Source organism: Haliotis rubra, unplaced genomic scaffold, assembly GCF_003918875.1.
Source record: "Haliotis rubra isolate DU_JTF1 unplaced genomic scaffold, ASM391887v1 Scf43, whole genome shotgun sequence".
Taxonomy (NCBI): domain Eukaryota; kingdom Metazoa; phylum Mollusca; class Gastropoda; order Lepetellida; family Haliotidae; genus Haliotis; species Haliotis rubra.
The window spans coordinates 1,621,209-1,641,924 of record NW_025767113.1 but is presented as its reverse complement, the minus strand read 5'-3'; the positions used below and the strand labels follow the sequence as shown (position 1 = coordinate 1,641,924).

The following is a 20,716-nucleotide window of genomic DNA, read 5'->3' as shown; positions in this document are numbered from 1 at the left end:
TCACTGCCTCACGATTACAATATAGTTGAAGATGAAAGTATATTCGTTGCAAATCGTGATATGACGTCAAAGAATTTTGAGGCTGATGGAAATTTTATCGATTTAATGTTATCTTATACATTTCCAGTAAGAGGTTGTTCCAATGTCGTTATATATTACTTGCCACGTAAAGTATATCGGGGAATGGAAGTTATGCAAGGAACTGAAGTTATCTCTAATGCTGGAGACAGGTGATCTTGGGGTTGGTGTTAGGATGTAACTGTTTTCACTTGAAAAAATTGTGATATATTCTTTATTTTCGCCCCATTTTGATACTTTAATCGTATTTTAAGCTGGTATTCTGATAGAAGAACAAGTATCTTAGTACATACATATCACTGCTTATAACTGTTATTTATCTCTGTTCCGCTTTCTGTTAACGTATCATTAGATCGCCACATGCAGTGTCTGGTAAATTATTTCATCAAAGTGTAAGTAATTTGTCGATTTCTATAGACTCAGACATGATTAGTTTACTGTAATAATATATCAGGTGACGTGTCTGTAACCAACCTGTATATATTTACTGTAATAATACACCAGATGACGTGTCTGTAACCAACCTGTATATATTTACTGTAATAATACACCAGATGACGTGTCTGTAACCAACCTGTATATATTTACTGTAATAATACACCAGATGACGTGTCTGTAACCAGCCTATTTACTGTAATAATATACAGATGACGTGTCTGTAACCAACCTGTATATATTTACTGTAATAATACACCAGATGACGTGTCTGTAACCAACCTGTATATATTTACTGTAATAACATACCAGATGACGTGTCTGTAACCAGCTTATTGACTGTAATAATATAGCAGATGACGTGTCTGTAACCAACCTATTTACTGTAATAATACACCAGATGACGTGTCTGTAACCAGCCTATTTACTGTAATAATATAGCAGATGCCGTGTCTGTAACCAACCTGTATATATTTTAAAGACTAGCTCAAGACTCCGATGCTCAAGACTCACATCGCTCCAGACTCACATCGCTGCTGTTAAAACTGTTGTGTAGGTCACTAATAATGTAATACTGAAGTAAAAACATCAACAGATTTCTGTGAATAATAATTTTCAAAGTTCTCAGCTGAATGATCTCCAGTAAACTCAGTACGTTTTATTCTTTCTTGCATTAGAACAAACAAAGCCAGACGTGGTTGTCCAAATCAGGGCAATTAGCAGCTCCTGTCTAGCGGAAGACGTCTAATGCCAAACATGTGCTAAACACGCCGCTTCGTGCTGCTTTAAGTGAGTTTTTTCAAAGCGCGATTTATTGCCGAAGTCTACACATTACGTGTCCCCTTCTCACGTTTCCAGCGTCCTGTTTGTCAGGGCTTCCCAACCACCTCCGATGTTGTGTGTTAACTGGCTCCTAATTGAGTCACCGAAAAACTGGTCACTTCCTCATGTAAGGCTTTAAATGTGTAATCAAAGCGTGCTACTCTATGTAGTGTCAGCAAACTTTCCCTGGATGTTATCTGTCGCAGCAATGAACGTGCTCGGGCAGTCATCTGGTGTTACCATTCCATGTATTGCCTGTCACAGCTCCAGGACCCCGGCCAACGCACGTCGGTCAGGGTGAGGTCGGAACATGCAAATAAGCCATTGAAGGAGGTTCAATGAGGTAATAAAATGTTGGTCGGAGACAGAACCTTGGATGCTCCACTCTGCATCATGCTACATTATAAGACATAGGTTAAGGGTTAAGGGTTATTGAGGTGACGGGATAGAGGCCACGCAGGACATTAAACTAGGAAGGGCACTAGGGAGTGTCTGGGAGTACATGTAGCTACTGTAATGCATTAGTGAGACGTACGCTATGGCGTATGGTGATATGAAGACGGTATGTGATGTTCTGAAAGCACTGGGTGACTCCTGTGTCGATGTACCTAGTGTCAGTCATGTGGATGCTGTTACCTAGCAGTATAGATGCATGTACACTGTATACTGTAGGAATACACACGACCTAACCAAAATGTCGAAAACGTCTAATGTATCCAGCACTTGTTGCCGTCTCCTCTCTGGATGTTCAGAGTTCCCCCTGCCAGCCGTGCTACACACGCGTATGTGAGAACACAAAGATGGAACAATATATCATTTCAGAAGGATCTAATGTAACATAAAAGCTGAAAGGTGTTGTGATGAAACTCTAGTTTGGCAGCTGATAGCACAGGCCACTGATATGGCTTTGCGTTATTTAAGAGTAGCTTCTAGGCACATAATATATTGTAATGTAATATCTTGAATGCATGGATCGTGGAAATGCAATTACTTTAGCTTAAGAATGTTTCATCAAGACAGAAAAAAGCTGTGGCAACAAAACAGTTTTGTAATAAACAGTGGCCATTACGTGTCAGGGCAATAATCATTGTTTAGTACGTGTCAGGGGAATAATCATTGTTCAGTACGTGTCAGGGCAATAATCATTGTCCACTACGTTTCAGGGCAATAGTCATTGTCAGTACGTGTCAGGGCAATAATCATTGTTCAGTACGTGTCAGGGCAATAATCAAACGCCAGTACGTGTCAGGCAAAACTCACTGTCCAGTACGTGTCAGGGCAACAATCCCTTTCAGTACGTGTCAGGGCAATAACCATTGTCCAGTACGTGTCAGGGCAAACTCAGTGGCCAGTACATGTAAGGGCAACAATCAGTGACCAGTACATGTCAGGGCAGTAATAATTGTCCAGTACGTGTCAGGGCAATAATCAGTAGCCAGAACGCGTCAGGGCAATAATCAGTAGCCAGTACGTGTGGAATCGTCCTCTGGTCGTGATTCGTGAACTATATACAAAATGTATATACAATGGATGGACCATCCCTCCACAAGTATGCCACCCTAGTGGGATTTTACACAGTGGTGTGCGACATTCTTGTCACAAATTGGTGTCAGATTTGACTGTTGTTTTGTATGTGGTAATGATGAATAGAGAAAACACTTGTAGGGTTCAGGTTGGTTTTTCGTTCTGTGTTTGTCTTTGTGTGGGAACCCGACACCAACACGTTGTGCATATACCTTATGAAGTGTGAACCTTTCCCAATAATGTTAGACGTTTAACCCACAGACAGCTGCCACAGACAGCGCGACACGGCCAGTATTACTGTCTGTATGTAACCGTGGTAAATGTTACCACCCTGATGTTCAGCTGTATTATACACAATAACAAGGACGCGACGGAACAGAATACTCCAGTATGCTTTAATGTTAGAGTATATTGACATCTCATCTAACCGTGTTAACCTTGGTCTTCACCGAACCAGTCGTGTCGTCCAGGGCGACTAACGGGATCGGATGGTCAGTCTCCTTGACGTGCAGGTCATCGTATCAGAAATGACGAAGATCGATTCTCATTAAGTCCACGACATTATTGTTTGGTCCTGACTCGATTATTTCCAGACTGTCAACATATTGTTATGTCTGTTGAATATTGTTCACTGCGACAACAAACAACAGACAAACATTTTCTGATGAAACCCAACCCAACTGAAGCTGGTTTAAGTGACGTGCTGAAAATGCTGATTCAGCAACTAGTCCAGACATCACATCCTTGTGTTACATAGGTAATGACTCCTATCCAAACTGATACAGCGTGGGCTAGCATTCCCTCAACGCCTCGGGGTTATTGGTTTACAAAAGGTTCACTAAGTGATCCTTCCGATTAGGTAAGACTTCAGCATCACGTGGAGATACCCTGTGGATCTATCCTCTATATGTCGTCCGTGTATGTACCCCCCCCCCCCCTGTAGTAGTAGATGTAGTAGTTGCTATAGTAGTTGTTGCAGTGGTGTAGTTGTAGTTATAATAAGAAGTACAGTTATAAGCCCTAATAACACGGCAATTGTCAGCCTCTGTTACAATTTCCCCAGTATGCAATCTGTTAATATTCTCAACTCCTTGGGGAGAGTACTACCAGACTGCCTGTTTAGCGCTAGAATGTTATCCGACGTGATTCATACATAACGGGATCTGTTGTAATATACGTGTGTTTGTTTGGCGGCGCTGTGTACAGTATGTCTGTGATATGACGAGGTGTCGGTTTCATGTTCAAGGACGTTGATGCTGATGATCATGATGAAACACCCGTCACGTATCTGGTACTGACAAACCTTGCATCATAGGTCGAACCGGGAATCGAACTCAGGATCGTATCTTTCTAGTATGCTTAAGAAACGAACAATTTGCGTAACTGTTTATAAACGAAGCCCACAATAATGTTATAACACTGAGAAAAAGCGCGTACACCATTGTCTCCAAGTCTTCCAGCAAATCAGCAGCCATAACCTTGTAGAGCTACGGCAGCGATGTACAGCATGGGAAGAAGTGGGTGTTGGGGTTGGAGGCCGGGGGTAGGGGTGGGGGTGAGGAGGCTCTGCTAAGTTTACTGGTATTCTATTAAAAGAAAGCAGACGGGAATAGACAGCAGGAATAGACTAGTGCAAACACAGTGTCAATATTTGGTTTTGATATGTTATGTTGTCTGGAAGCCTCCCCTGATATGGAGCCTAGCAGGAATAGCAACGCGGTGTGAGGAGTACACGCGGGGGTGCAGGCGATACCTTTGATACTGACAGGTAAAAGACACGGTGTATTGGTAGGACACGGTAACAACCGTGATTAAATCGTATAGAGTTAACTGTGTTGCCAAAACAAAACAACAAACAGATAGGTAGCGCCAGGCGTAACGCTGTGATACCGACACGAACCCCAGGTGACACTGTCTCTATCACAGGTATATTAATGGGACTCATCACCCGAGTATTTCATACAGATGCATCCCTCTGCAGCAACAGAGCAGGGCGATGAGCATGTTTGTAGCGTTGATGAAGTCGCGTGTCATGCCTGGCGTCTATAAGTTGGCAGTAGTGGTGTGTAGGTCTGCATCGTTGATGATGACGTATAGCCGACGGCGCCGAAAGTCGTGACGGCAGCATCCACACGTAATATCCCAACTGTAGCGTACCGTGGCGTGTGGAGTAATTATGGTGTATGGTGTTGAGATTGTCAGCCTGCAAGGAATCGATCGCGCTGCTCTTCCCCGAGGTAATAAAGGTGTTTGTTTTAGTTCCAATCAGCGGGTAGATGAGTTGTTGCATCATGGAACATTCAGGTATGTCATGCCGCCTGGACTGTGTCTGGCACGGACAGCAGCGGGTAGAAACTGTCAGCCATGGTAAGGAAGTACTTCATAGCGTGATCCCCGACAGATTCAAGTAGTAATGCAACCACGTGAACGTAATCGATCATGTCCAGGGGGAAACACAGGGGCAATAAGGTATTCTAGTCGAATTCTAACCGCTTCTTGCACATGAAAAGTGTAGCACAATTTGAAAAAGAACCCATTAAGTACCAACCCATAGCAATTCTAGCCCCTATATACAAGTGCCTGTCCAGACTCGCCTCGAGGTCCCTAGTCGACCCCAACCTGTCTCTCTCCAGGCCTGGCACAGGAACAATGCTACCACTAGTGCTGTTGAGAGCAACAATAACGCTTCTCACTCACTTAGGTGTGTCTCCGCCAGTCTGCCAACACCAGTGATAGCCTTTATATAACTGACTACCCACACACGTCCCACAGAAGGCATCCGTCGACCCAAGGTGTAACGTTAGCTCTGTAGATCTCACAATGTAAGGAAGATTAGGAGAAAGTAGTGCCGAGGTGTGTAACTCGAGCACAACATTCCTGGTGGTATTTTTCAGAGACAGGCGTGTTTCTAGAAATCAAAATAATCCCCAGAGGGTGGGAGTCTGACAGCCGCCTCCACAACGTTCACGTCAGCACCCTTTTTATATGTGAACCTGTTGATTTCGCATCCTTCGTGTCGCCAATAGTTACAGCTCAATACGACTTCCACAGGCTGCTCCTATGCTTTAGAAGAGGAAGATTATGACGGTTCAGACATCCAGCTTGAGGTTATCATCATTTTTTACTCATTGACTCGTGAAGCAGACATTTGGCGACATTGATCACAGCTGTGGAAGATATTGGAACATATATACGCGACACATAAGACCTCATATAATGTTTATGTAAAGCTTCTAAACCATGGGGAATGATGGAATGTTAGTATCGTAAACTGGGATATCAAACAGAAACCATCTACGCTCCAAAAGGTTTTAAGGATTTGTGAAGTGCCTTTGGGATGTTCCACCGATACAATCATAAAGTATCCCATTACATCTTGCATCTGGCTTTGTGAATGTTTATAAGTTGGTCAGGTGGTGGATAGGAAGTAGACAATGATAAGTTGGGTGTAGAGAAGTTTGTGTCAGCTGCCTTTGAGTTTAGAAACAGTCTAGAGATGCAAGTAAGTGTCTAAGACAGATGATGCTCCCGAGGAACCGAAGACCGGTAATTCGGTGTTGATTTAAGCCTGTGGCTATTGCAGCGGACTTCAAAGGGATTCAGGAGGTTGAGCCTGGTATCTCGACTATCTTGCTTTCTCGACATAGCCCCCCAGCTCACAACTAAACTTGTGAAGTTACTTTTATCTAAAATATAACGATACTGCACAATCTAAGGCAGTGGATAAGGCCAGTGGTTGCGCGCCCGTTTGTGACGTCACAGACCTGGGATCCGATCCCCCGATGGGGACGAGTTGCCCGCTCCCTGGTGTTCCTGCACAAGTGTCGCTACTGAATTCACTCGCTGTTTTAATATCCCTAATGATTTGTCACTTTCACCCCTATTCAGCTGGATTTATCTCGACATGTCTTCGAGTGGGTATCCTTTGACGTGAACGACTTATATTCAATGTCTGATATAACCTTCCTGAATCAAACAGTCAGGTACACGGAATGAGTGGACTGAACCTCCTCCACATTTAAAAATAAAATAAACCTAATTATTTGTTGATAATTCTATTGAATTATGTTGGGTTTTTTTCCTTTATGAACAAGAACCATTTTGTATTATCCATGTGAAGATAACTCAGCAAACATACATAAGTTCAAATCTAAAAGAAATTCGCCCTTTTACCTCCTGATGTAGACAAGCTGATTTGGTCGATTAGCGTTTGCCCTCCGGTAATATCGCTTGTGTCAGAATGTGAGAAATGTTGGACAGCTTTTGTCATGATAATATAGCTGATGCTGATTCCGAGTCGTTTTCGTTTGGTATGAGGAACTCTTGTACCGAAACGATTACCGGAAATACACGTAAATTACTTATCATTGTTGCATCGGACCCCGGGACCCGCAGCTAAACTGGAGCGTACGGTCTGTGCTGAAGTCATTAATCAGGTCTATAGGGTCAGTCACGGTATTGTGGGTTGGAGAAATAGGTGTTAACATGACCCTTATGGCTCTTGACTGGTAACAATATAACAGCACGCTACGACAAACAGGCCAAGATCAGATACCTCTGTCAATCCGTCCCCTATTTCCAATATGAACACACTAAAACGAATATGATGATAAGCCTCGAGACAAACCTTTACTCATGGCCGTAGCTCGGGGGTTCGGTCGGAGTGCATTGTTGTACACCTACACTGACAGTCTCGTAAATTTTTGAGGAGAATGTTGTGTTTTGAAGTGCTTTCGTTTTTATTACCATATGATAGATGTGAAATACGACCCATAATTGGCCGTGGTTTAAATAACGATTAATCCGGCGTTCGGCCTCCGATTGTTAACCGAGTGGTGTCACACTATACAAACGTAGGCTATGTATAAAGGATTGGCTAACGCCTATACGCTGTGACGGGCTTATATCTCACGTCGTGTTGGTGGGGAGGTGTGGAGTACCAACGCTGCCCACTAGGTCCCGCCCGGTCCGGTTACAACATCACAGAGCGAATACACAAGGGGCAGCATATAATGTAATCTGTTTAAGGGGCTCTGTAGCTCACCTTTACACATTTTGTGACAAGAGGTTTGCGGACGGATGGGCGTAAGACCTATTGTGCTGGTGGGTTTATATACAACAATGTATGTTTGATTTGGGTATTGCATATATTTTGTACAAAAACTGAAAATTATAAGAAGGTGAATACATGTGTTGTGTGAGACTTGACGCATCTTCATACAGCATCTCTGGATGAAAAATAGAAGTATTCTAGAATGACTTCTGCTATATTGATTTTGTTTGCTTAGAAAATCATCCGTTCGCCCTTTAATTTGATTTGTCTTGTGCTGTTGAGAAACATTTATCAAATTGTGGGAAAACATTGATTAAAGGATGATTAGATAGACCAATAGAGATAGAACATGTGTAGGTATTGGGGTCAACAAACGTAACACATTCATTAGTGGAAGCCACAGTTTTATATAGATAGTATAACAAGTATCCTCCTCGCCAAAGCCGTAATTATCTCCATCGTGATGTTTTAGTTATGTTTTATCTGACGTTTTACTGTTATATAGCGACAAGGAACCTTGTTATCTCACACGTGTAAAACCTGATACCATTACTCTTCTTAATTAACCCTCGCCGGTGACAACTCTGACGGTAGTGCTGTTTAATTGGTTGCTAAAGCATGTTCACGGAAACTATTGGACACTTTTTCTCTTTGGATTTCAATATGAGGTGGTACGCTATATATAACATAGAAGGTATACTCTTGGAAACTGAGTTGGACCAAAATAATACAAACGTTATCAAAACTTTCCTAGGCTATATCTATCGTTGATGATGCGCAAGAACTTGTTTCACATTTCGACTCACATGTTACGTGTATTGCTGATATGTGTAGTTTTCTACCGTTACTGCAGTCAGGAAGTAGTATATTACTGGTGACACAAAGTGTACACACCGTCAGCGTCACAGTTACTGCAGTCAGGAGGTAGTATACCACTGGTGACACAAAGTCTACACATGACCAATGTGTAGGACATCACCAGTTGACATCAACGTTCGCACCCGCATTAGTACATGCACTAGTCAACATCGTCATATGGCCAACGTAACCTTGTTCCCGTGGTGCTATGGCCGCACGCCAGTGACCAGTAATTGACCTTTCCAATAAATAATTCTGCGACGTCAGATACATGCTGTTGTTGTAGACAAAACATACCCACAAGCTATGTGCTATCCCTACTAGATGGGACCTTGGATAGCTCTAAAGATAAAACACGACTCTGTGGAGGATAGGAATCCCCTCGAGGTAGTTGTGAAAAATGCTGCCTTTGATAAAATATCGGCGTTAAGACAATGTGTACTTGAAACTATGTGACAAAAAGGTAGATATGTACCAATATGTTTTATCATCGCCTATATCACACTGCCAACTATTCGACACACTGTTTTAACTGTAATAGTCAGGGACATACCGGGGTATATACGTGTACGCAGGAGTTTATGTTCCTGGACTCAACTATATAATACAAAGATTGGTTTACATATAAGGGTGCTTCGGGAGCACTTTCGGGTTACCGGTCACGAGTTACGGGCTCTGGATCAGTAATGAAGCCTACTATTTGATGGTGTTTTCCATGTTTACGATAAGTACTCATGTGTGACAGGTATATGATGGAGGAGTCCCTTTAGTGAAGGACAAGTCAATGACTGCATGGTCTCCCCACTATAACCATGTTATGTAAGGAATGAGAATATGAACGACTGCGGTTAACCCTTAAATAAATACACTCGGCCTCCTACGAGCTTTAACACACATATTACAAGAATTCTCATTTGTGAGCAGCGAGTGTACATGTCCTCTGTTTGTAAATAGACAAGGTGTCAGTGGCTCACCCTGTCTCACACACACTGTGCTAGTTTACCTACCTTACAGCTCCCCCACCTCACCACGGCCTACGCGATTCGGCCGTCATACAGTTTTTTTGGCCGTCCCATCTGTGACGTGTAGACTGTCGGCAAACAGAGAATGGTTGATGGGCGACAAACTGAGATAAATGATGGTCGCGTGGCATCGGCTGCATGTCCACAGCAGCTTGGGGCACTTCATGCTGACGAGTGATGCTGCAAGAGTAATGAGTTTGTTACTCTGTGTGTCATTGTACCGGAGGCAGAGCTAGTCAAAACAACATTTGGAGATGATGGGCTCCAATCTCGGAATTAGACCTAATAATAGTTTTGAGACTTGTGGCACACATTGAGAGTATACATCTTGATTTAACGGTAATACTGTTGCAAAACCGGCGCTACACGCCTGAAAACATCTTACGATATGTTTCTATTTTATATTTTTGTATATCAACGATTTGAGAACAGACCTTTGACATTAACAGTTGATTCAAATCGACATAAATCAGGTATTTTCTGAAAGAAATGAGTGTGTATAGTGTTCCGAGTCTATTAGTGCATACAAAATCAGCCATTTGGGGGCGGGGAGGTCACTTGAGGGGATGTAAGGGTTACGATGATACAACTTCACGGGGTGGCGGGTGAGAGGGGAGGGGTAACAGGGGTGGTGTTGATTCCTGATGGTATTATAGTGCTAGCCCAGGTAGATGCCTCACTCACACACATAGCACTGCCTCCAAGCTCACCAGACTTAGGTTTATCTCCTGTATGTCAGGCACGGGGACAACAAGTACCGTATCTTTTAACGTCACATGGGCAGACGCTGGATCTGACGGAGTTGGTGTTGGTGGCGGGGAGCCTCACCACGTTGTATTCACGTGTGATTACTTAAAGTACAGAGCTGATACTCAGACTCGGTCTATCGCCATACTGTTAGTTCATAACATGTTGGATAAAAGGTCGACGTGTATTTTGATAGTCCAGTCTGTGACGTTGTACCTCAGCAGAGGCAGTCCTTACTAACAATACAATGACCTGATTTGCCAATATTTCTCAGCTTCGAAAGATAAACAGTGTTGATTTCCTCAAATGGCGTGAATGACACTGCTTAAAGGGAAATATGTAGAAGATATTTCGCATTCCTTTTCTTCTGTGGAGCGCAAAATATATTTATAGAGCCCGATTGTTGTTCAGAGCAAACTTTGTAAGTGTTCTCCCAACAAGTATGCATCTTCTCCTAGTGCGTTTGGAGATCTATTGTGGAGCAGCAATTCAGAGCATAACATGTAATCCAAGTGTATAATAAGAATGAGGATTCAATAGGGACAGAGTTTAAATGTGGCACTTTTTCAAAGCAGTAATGCTAGGAATTGCGAGCTTACAGACGATTTGGCTGTGTGAATACCATGTAAGACATGACCTGGAACAAATTAACATATATACCCATGCAGTATAGTACTTGGGGATGCTGTCTCATCAGCGAGTGTATTGAATCGTCTCGGATGTGTGCCAGATTTGTTAAACACAGTATGTGTTCTCGTCACAAGCAGTGTTATTGTGGGACATTATACTGACATTAAACATGACGATGGACGTGATATTCTGAGAGTGTGCAGCAAATAATTCCCCTCATGCATGGACAGCTGCATCTGCCAGTGGGGCCGTGTGTCATATTAGAGGTATTTCACAATTACAATGAGAATTGTATGCATTATATGACCCCATCAAGGGAACATTAAACATATTTTGTGTAAGTTCCATTTGCACAGTGATCGTAAACAGACAACAGCCTGCACATGTAGACGGTGGATAGTCAGTACAACATTCACGTTGTAATATGATTATTTATGGAACATTTGGGATATTTCACATTCCAGTTATTTTCAATACACCCTTTTTGTCAGCCTCGCGACATTACATACTGTACACAGGGAAGGTTGAGACGCCGTATCGTACAGCAGGTCGTTCTGACAGTCACTCGCTGGGTGCAACTAAAGCTTCACATGTACACAGTTATAACTAATTCAAGAAAATTAATACATTAGAGGCACGTGAATGGCAACCATTACAATTTTACACTTAAGGTCTCTGAAGTATGTTTGGTTTGAATACCCTAAATATATTCCACACTCAAGGAAACAGTGATGGCACTGACGTATAATGGTTCCACTCACCAGTTGCTCTCACATTTCTCCCCCTGGTACCTCGGAGATGTACAACCCATTGTTAACAGTCACATTACCATCCAATCCTACTGGGTACCCATTAACTGCTTGGTGAAAAGAGTCATGTCACGAACAAAGTCGTTTGGCTTTGGATGCCATGTATCTAGGCAATGAGATTTATATGTGACGCCCGTCTACATACAACCCTACATATCTGGGCAGTGAGATTGTATGTGAGACTGGTGACGTCCGTCTACATACAACTCTATATATCTGAGCAGTGAGATTGTATGTGAGACTTGTGACGCCCGTCTACATACAACTCTATATATCTGAGCTGTGAGATTGTATGTGAGACTGGTGACGTCCGTCTACATACAACTCTATATATCTGAGCAGTGAGATTGTATGTGAGACTTGTGACGCCCGTCTACATACAACTCTATATATCTGAGCAGTGAGATTGTATGTGAGACTGGTGACGCCCGTCTACATACAACTCTACATATCTGAGCAGTGAGATTGTATGTGAGACTTGTGACGTCCGTCTACATACAACTCTACATATCTGGGCAGTGAGATTGTATGTGAGACTGGTGACGTCCGTCTACATACAACTCTATATATCTGGGCAGTGAGATTGTATGTGAGACTTGTGACGCCCGTCTACATACAACTCTATATATCTGAGCAGTGGGATTGTATGTGAGACTGGTGACGCCCGTCTACATACAACTCTATATATCTGAGCAGTGAGATTGTATGTGAGACTGGTGACGTCCGTCTACATACAACTCTATATATCTGGGCAGTGAGATTGTATGTGAGACTGGTGACGTCCGTCTACATACAACTCTATATATCTGAGCAGTGAGATTGTATGTGAGACTTGTGACGCCCGTCTACATACAACTCTACATATCTGGGCAGTGAGATTGTATGTGAGACTGGTGACGTCCGTCTACATACAACTCTATATATCTGAGCAGTGAGATTGTATGTGAGACTTGTGACGCCCGTCTACATACAACTCTACATATCTGAGCAGTGAGATTGTATGTGAGACTGGTGACGCCCGTCTACATACAACTCTATATATCTGAGCAGTGGGATTGTATGTGAGACTGGTGACGCCCGTCTACATACAACTCTACATATCTGAGCAGTGAGATTGTATGTGAGACTGGTGACGTCCGTCTACATACAACCCTACATATCTGGGCAGTGAGATTGTATGTGAGACTGGTGACGCCCGTCTACATACAACCCTACATACATGTCGAATCATGTTTAGCCTTTTGTCAACCTCAAAGCGGCCAGGCATGGCAGCAAAGCCGGTGACCGTAACCAAGCTACGGTCCAACTACGTTGCATCAAACAGCACCGTTATCTAGTTGAAACATTTGGAGCTCCGGTCCAACTACATTGCATTAAACAGCACCGTTATCTAGTTGAACATTGGGAGCTCCGGTTCAACTACATTGCATCAAACAGCACCGTTATCTAGTTGAACATTGGGAGCTCCTGTTCAACTACATTGCATTAAACAGCACCGTTATCTAGTTGAACATTGGGAGCTCCTGTTCAACTACATTGCATTAAACAGCACCATGATCTGGTTGAAACATTGTTGATGACAGATGTGAATATATGTCAATATTGACTAGGACGTTGTAACATGGTGCCCATCCTTAATATGCACGTGCTTGTAGACGAGAATTATGACCCAACATAGCAAGCTGTTGACATGTGAAAGAACTTGACATGCACTCGACGTACAGACATACTTTGGAAGGCAGCCAATAGTCACACACAAGCAGCTGGTAATGAACTTTATGTATGTATGTATATATTTATATATCCGTGTACAGTGGTTGTATACATTCGTAACAGGGCCAAATAGACATATGCTCTGTAGAAAAAAGGATTAAAAAAGTTACACACGTTCCTTGTTTCCTAAATTTGACATGTTTAGGCTTGAGGCTGACACCGTGGGACTGACCCGTATGTCCCCATAATTCACTGGAGGAAATTTGACAAAAAGGAAGCTTCACGTTTTTGTGCAGCGTTTGATAGTGATATAGAAGTGTTGGGATAGCGTAAAACGTCAGGGTTTATTGTAATAAACAGATAGTTACCTTTTCTTTGAGAACTACTATTACTCATAGAAAAACAACATAATCATGAACACAACATGTCGGAGGGTATACTTACCTACCAGGTCATGGCCTGCAGTCCACTCGGCGGGTATACTTACCTACCAGGTCATGGCCTGCAGTCCACTCGGCGGGTATACTTACCTACCAGGTCATGGCCTGCAGGCCACTCGGCGGGTATACTTACCTACCAGGTCATGGCCTGCAGACCACTCGGCGGGTATACTTACCTACCAGGTCATGGCCTGCAGACCACTCGGCGGGTATACTTACCTACCAGGTCATGGCCTGCAGGCCACTCGGCGGGTATACTTACCTACCAGGTCATGGCCTGCAGTCCACTCGGCGGGTATACTTACCTACCAGGTCATGGCCTGCAGGCCACTCGGCGGGTATACTTACCTACCAGGTCATGGCCTGCAGGCCACTCGGCGGGTATACTTACCTACCAGGTCATGGCCTGCAGTGCACTCTATCACCTCTGCCGGCGAGAATGCTGTGGACACAGCATATTGGACGTTAGTACTTTATACTGACTGAATGACTGACTGACTGACTGACTGAGTTTGGTTTTACGCCGCTTTTAGCAATATTCTAGCAATATCACGGCGGGGGACACCAGAAATGGGCTTCACTCATTGTACCCATGTGGGGATTCGAACCCGGGTCTTCGGCGTGACGAGCCAACGCTTTAACCACTAGACTACCACACCGCCCTAGTATTTTATAAGTCCTGGTGGAGCATATATATGTCCTGGAACTGACCTTGAAAATGATCTGCACATCTAATGTATCTATGATACTTCTTATCCATAATTGATAATGAGATGCACTTTATTTAAATGTGTTAAATTCCAGAGAAGTTTAAATTATTAGAATACTAGACTATAACACTATACTATATGCATTTTGTCGTAACCTCTGAGTATGTGTAAAAAATAAACAGGATTAAAATGCGGCTGGGTTAGTTGTGACGAGTAAGAACATTTCCCTTCCTACCCCGAGAAAGGAGTAAGAACATTTTCATGCCTAACCCGAATAAGGAATATGTCCTAACTACCCCAAATGAGGAGTAAGAACATTTTCGTGCCTACTCCGAATGAGTACTAAGAATATGTCCTTACCTACCCCGAATGAGGAGTAAGAATATTTCCCTACCTACCCCGAATGAGTACTAAGCATATGTCCTTACCTACCCCGAATGAGGGGTAAGAATATTTCCCTATTTATCCCGAATGAGAAATAAGAATATTTCCATGACTACCCCAAATGAGGAGAAAGAACATTTCCCTACCTACTCCGAATGAGGAGAAAGAACATTTCCCTACCTACCCCGAATGAGGAGAAAGAACATTTCCCTACCTACCCCGAATGAGGAGTAAGAACATTTCCCTGCCTACTCCGTGAAAGGAGTAAGAACATTTCCCTTCCTACCCCGAATGAGGAGAAAGAACATTTTCATGCCTACCCCGAATGAGGAGCAAGAACATTTCCCTACCTACTCCGAATGAGTACTAAGAATATGTCCTTACCTACCCCGAAGGAGGAGTAAGAATATTTCACTGCCTTCCCTGAATAAGGAGTAAGAACATTTTCATGCCTACCCCGAATGAGGAGTAAGAATATTTCCCTACCTACCCCGAATGAGTACTAAGAATATGTCCTAACCTACCCCGAATGAGGGGTAAGAATATTTCCCTACGTACCCCAAATGAGGAGTAAGAACATTTCCATGCCTACGCGAATAAGGAGCAAGAACATTTTTATGGCTACCCCGAATGAGGAGTAAGAATATTTCCCTACCTACCCCGAATGAGTACTAAGAATATTTCCCTACCTACCCCGAATGAGGGTAAGAATATTTCCCTTCCTACCCCAAATGAGGAGTAAGAACATTTCCATGCCTACCCGAATAAGGAGCAAGAACATTTTTATGGCTACCCCGAATGAGGAGTAAGAATATTTCCCTACCTACCCCAGATGCTACCTTCCTACCCCAAATGAGGAGTAAGAATTTCCATTTCCCGAATAAGGAGCAAGAACATTTTACCCTACCCCAGATGAGGAGTACTACCTATGAGTACTAAGAATGTTTCCCTACCTACCCCGAATGAGGGTAAGAATATTTCCCTACCTACCCCAAATGAGGAGTAAGAACATTTCCATGCCTACCCGAATAAGGATGAGGAACATTTTTATGGCTACCCCGAATGAGGGTAAGAATATTTCCCTACCTACCCCGAATGAGGAGTAGGAATATTTCCCTACCAACCTCGAATGACGAATAAGAACTGTTCCCTACCTACCCCGAATGAGGAGAAAGAACATTTTCATGCCTACCCCGAATGAGGAGTAAGAACATTTCCCTAACTACCCCGAATGAGGAGTAAAAGAATTTCCCTAACTACTCCGAATGAGGAGTAAGAATATGTCCCTACCTACCCCGAATGAGGAGTAAAAGCATTTCCCTATCTACCCCGAATGAGGACTGAGAATATTTCTCTACCTACTCCGAATGAGGAGTAAGAATATTTCCCTACCTAGCCCGAAAGAGGAGTAAAAGAATTTCCCTAACTACCCCGAATGAGGAGTGAGAATATGTCTCTACCCATCCCGAATGAGGAGTAAGAATATTTTCCTACCCCAAATGAGGAGTAAGAATATTTCACTATCTACCCCGAATAAGGAGTAAGAACATTTCCATACCTACCCCGAATGAGGAGTAAGATCATTTCCCTACCTACCCCGAATGAGGAGTAAGAATATTTCCATGCCTACCCCGAATGAGGAGTAAGAACATGTCCATGCCTACCCTGAATGAGGAGTAAGATCATTTCCCTACCTACCCCGGATGAGGAGTAAGAATATTTCCATGTCTACCCCGAATGAGGAGTAAGAACATGTCCATGCCTACCCCGAATGAGGAGTAAGATCATTTCCCTACCTACCCCGAAGGAGGAGTAAGAATATGTCCTAACCTACCCCGAATGAGGAGTAAGAACATTTCCATGCCTACCCCGAATAAGGAGTAAGATCATTTCCCTACCTACCCCGAAGGAGGAGTAAGAACATGTCCATGCCTACCCCGAATGAGGAGTAAGAACATGTCCATGCCTACCCCGAATGAGGAGTAAGATCATTTCCCTACCTACCCCGAATGAGGAGTAAGAACATTTCCATGCCTACCCCGAATGAGGAGTAAGATCATTTCCCTTCCTACCCCGAATGAGGAGTAAGAACATGTCCATGCCTACCCCGAATGAGGATTAAGATCATTTCCCTACCTACCCCAAATGAGGAGTAAGATCATTTCCCTACCTACCCCGAATGAGGAGTAAGAACATTTCCATGCCTACCCAGAATGAGGAGTAAGATCATTTCCCTACCTACCCCGAATGAGGAGTAAGAACATGTCCATGCCTACCCCGAATGAGGAGTAAGAACATTTCCCTACCTACCCCAAATGAGGATTAAGAACATGTCCATGCCTACCCAGAATGAGGAGTAAGATCATTTCCCTACCTACCCCGAATGGAGGAGTAAGAACATTTCCATGCCTACCCCGAATGAGGAGTAAGAACATGTCCATGCCTACCCTGAATGATGATAAATGTCAGTTCCCACCAACATGAGTTTAAGAGAGGTCAGAGGTCCTGTGAAAGCATGTCTCGACAATATCGACGGGTAGGCTCCTTGCACTAGAGACTTTGTATTAGTATTATGCTCCCGTAATACAAGCCCTTCTCGGTACAAACTTCCCACTCGCAAGGAATGTAGATTAATGGTAAGGGTCAAAGTATGTCACCTTGTAAGCATTGCCAGCATACTGTGGAACAGTGTGAAGAGCGACACTGGAATACTTGCACTTCAATGTCCCATGCAGCCACAGAATGCATGTTGACTGTGCGCTAGGACATATACTGCTCAAGTGCCTTGTAAATAGATATATCTAGCTAATAGCATCTGCGTGCGTTGTACAATAGTACAAGGGTGGTATCGCTCAAATCAGCTGGCGATATGCAATCTAAGAAGCACAACCAACATGCCGGAGTGAAATAGATGGGGAGTGTACACTGTACAGGGTAGTGGTAGTCAGCCGCATATTGACGGTATAACAAATCAACAATGTTTTCTGATGTACGATTACACAGACAAATAGTCATTGTTCTTCTAGTGTTATCGCCTTCAATAACAACCTTGTATTTTCGATACATTTCTATCAAAGCTAAGCATTTGGAAATTTTTATCAAGTGTTCACAATCTAGTTCACGTCTCTGTGTTGTAGTTTAGCACAGGCTCTACATGTCTAAAGCAGTGATCGTGTGTCAATAAGATAAAATCCGAAAGTAAATAACGCGTCTGTGTGTTTAAGAACCAAGAAAAAACAAACCTCGAGTCCGTTTGAAATCAAACAGCATCGGCTAATAAATCAGATGCCAACAGAAAACATGGTGTTTTGGTTTCTGCCGAGAGACTTTGAGGTTCACATGTAATTGAACAGAATCATATTTACTCCATGTAACTGCATGTAAATTATTATCTAAACGTCCTAACGCGTGTGTAAACACTGAAATTCTAATCAGGGCCAATATACAACTTTACATGGCCAAGTGTTAGCTAGATAGGGCTTGATTGTGATCGATGCTTGTACACATGTGTGAAGAGGTGAAATAGGAGCATGCACGAAAGAGCGGCATATCGTTACTACAGTGACGTGCCAGTCGTCGTAATTAAAACTCTATAGTTACCACACTCTTCGGCAGCTGAGGCGCCACGGGTGACAGGGTGGTCTAATTTTTCAGGCACTACCACGACAGCACACCATACATGGGCTTACGACGTTGTTTTTATGTGGGGAATAGAACTTGGTATCTCGTGTTACTGGCATATGCTTTAACCACTGGGCTATCACACTGACGCTTACATTAATAAGGGCGTTCTATCGTCATTGATGACGTAATCGTGTATGATTTCATGAATGTAATGAATCCGTCAACGGTAGTAGCGTGTACAAAATAACAACTGACATAAATTGACCGCCACGAATGAAGATGGCAAAAGATGACATGGTTAACGATCCCTGGTGTTATCGTGTCTTTCATTCAGTTCTGTGTTATATTCCTGTTTTTAATATGGCTGATTCTCTGTTCCAGGCTAATCGACTGCGTCCTGCTACTTATCTGTGTCTTCTCTCCTCTCTCCACGGCCGTTCAGGTTAGTACTACTTAAGTTCAACACATGGAGCGGGGGTCTTTTTCATCAAAGATTAAATTGTATTGATCAATGCATCAACCTGATTATTGTACACGAGTCCCGGCTCTGATCATGTACACGCCTGATCATGTATCTATCACGTTCCGCAAAAGTTTTCCGGCACAAAAAACGTGGATTACATTTTCAACATACTTAAACGTAAAAACTGAAATACCACTTATACCAAGCATAGGTGGGCCTCAGAATAGCTAACCTGGTAGTTACACCAGACAGCTACCGCCACGCCCTGACAGCTACACAGCTACCGCCACGCCCAGACAGCTACACCAGACAGCTACCGCCACGCCCTGGCAGCTACACTAGACAGGTAACCACCACGCCCAGACAGCTACACCAGACAGCTAACCACCACGCCCAGACAGCTACACCAGACAGCTAACCACCACGCCCTGACAGCTACACCAGACAGCTGACCGCCACGCCTTGACAGCGACACCAGACAGCTAACCACCACGTCCAGACAGCTACACCAGACAGCTAACCACCACGCCTTGACAGCTACACTAGACAGCTAACCACCACGCCCTGACAGCTACACAGACAGCTAACCACCACGTCCAGACAGCTACACCAGACAGCTAACCACCACGCCTTGACAGCTACACCAGACAGCTAACCACCACGCCCTGACAGCTACACCAGACAGCTAACCACCACGCCCTGACAGCTACACCAGACAGCTAACCGCCACGCCCTGGCAGCTACACCAGACAGCTAACCACCACGCCCTGGCAGCTACACCAGACAGCTAACCACCACGCCCTGACAGCTACACCAGACAGCTAACCACCACGCCTGACAGCTACACCAGACAGCTAACCACCACGTCCAGACAGCTACACCAGACAGCTAACCACCACGCCTTGGCAGCTACACCAGACAGCTAACCACCACGCCCTGACAGCTACACAGACAGCTAACCACCACACCCTGACAGCTACACCAAACAGCTAACCACCACACCCTGACAGCTACACCAAACAGCTGACCACCACGCCCTGACAGCTACACAGACAGCTAACCACCACACCCTGACAGCTACACCAAACAGCTAACCACCACGCCCTGACAGCTACGCCAGCCATTTCCCCAAAATTGTACAGCGTTATTAACACCTCCCTCCCCCCCTCACCCACTCTTCATTGCATCAGAAACCAACTGAGACCAGATACAGTGTGGTCTGGCGTGTGACATGGATTGGCTTCCTACCAACTTATATAATTGGATTGTTTCCATCACAAGCTAGCTGCATATCAATTAGTTTCCCCATCGATAGTGAACAACTTGGGTGAGCCGGTGTATCGTGTGTGGTGTTGGTGCGATGTGGCATGTCCAGCTTTGCCTCAAACGGTGCAACAAAGTTGT

General features: G+C 43.8%; 1 protein-coding gene across 1 annotated transcript in view; it reads left to right on the top strand.

The window, feature by feature from the left end:
- Positions 1-20,716, top strand: part of LOC124289027 — an 87,755-nt gene that overhangs the window by 14,059 nt on the left and 52,980 nt on the right. The window contains exon 2 of the mRNA XM_046725624.1: positions 19,231-19,291. Within this exon, the coding sequence (XP_046581580.1) occupies positions 19,231-19,291 (61 nt within the window). The remainder of the gene's footprint in view (positions 1-19,230; positions 19,292-20,716) is intronic.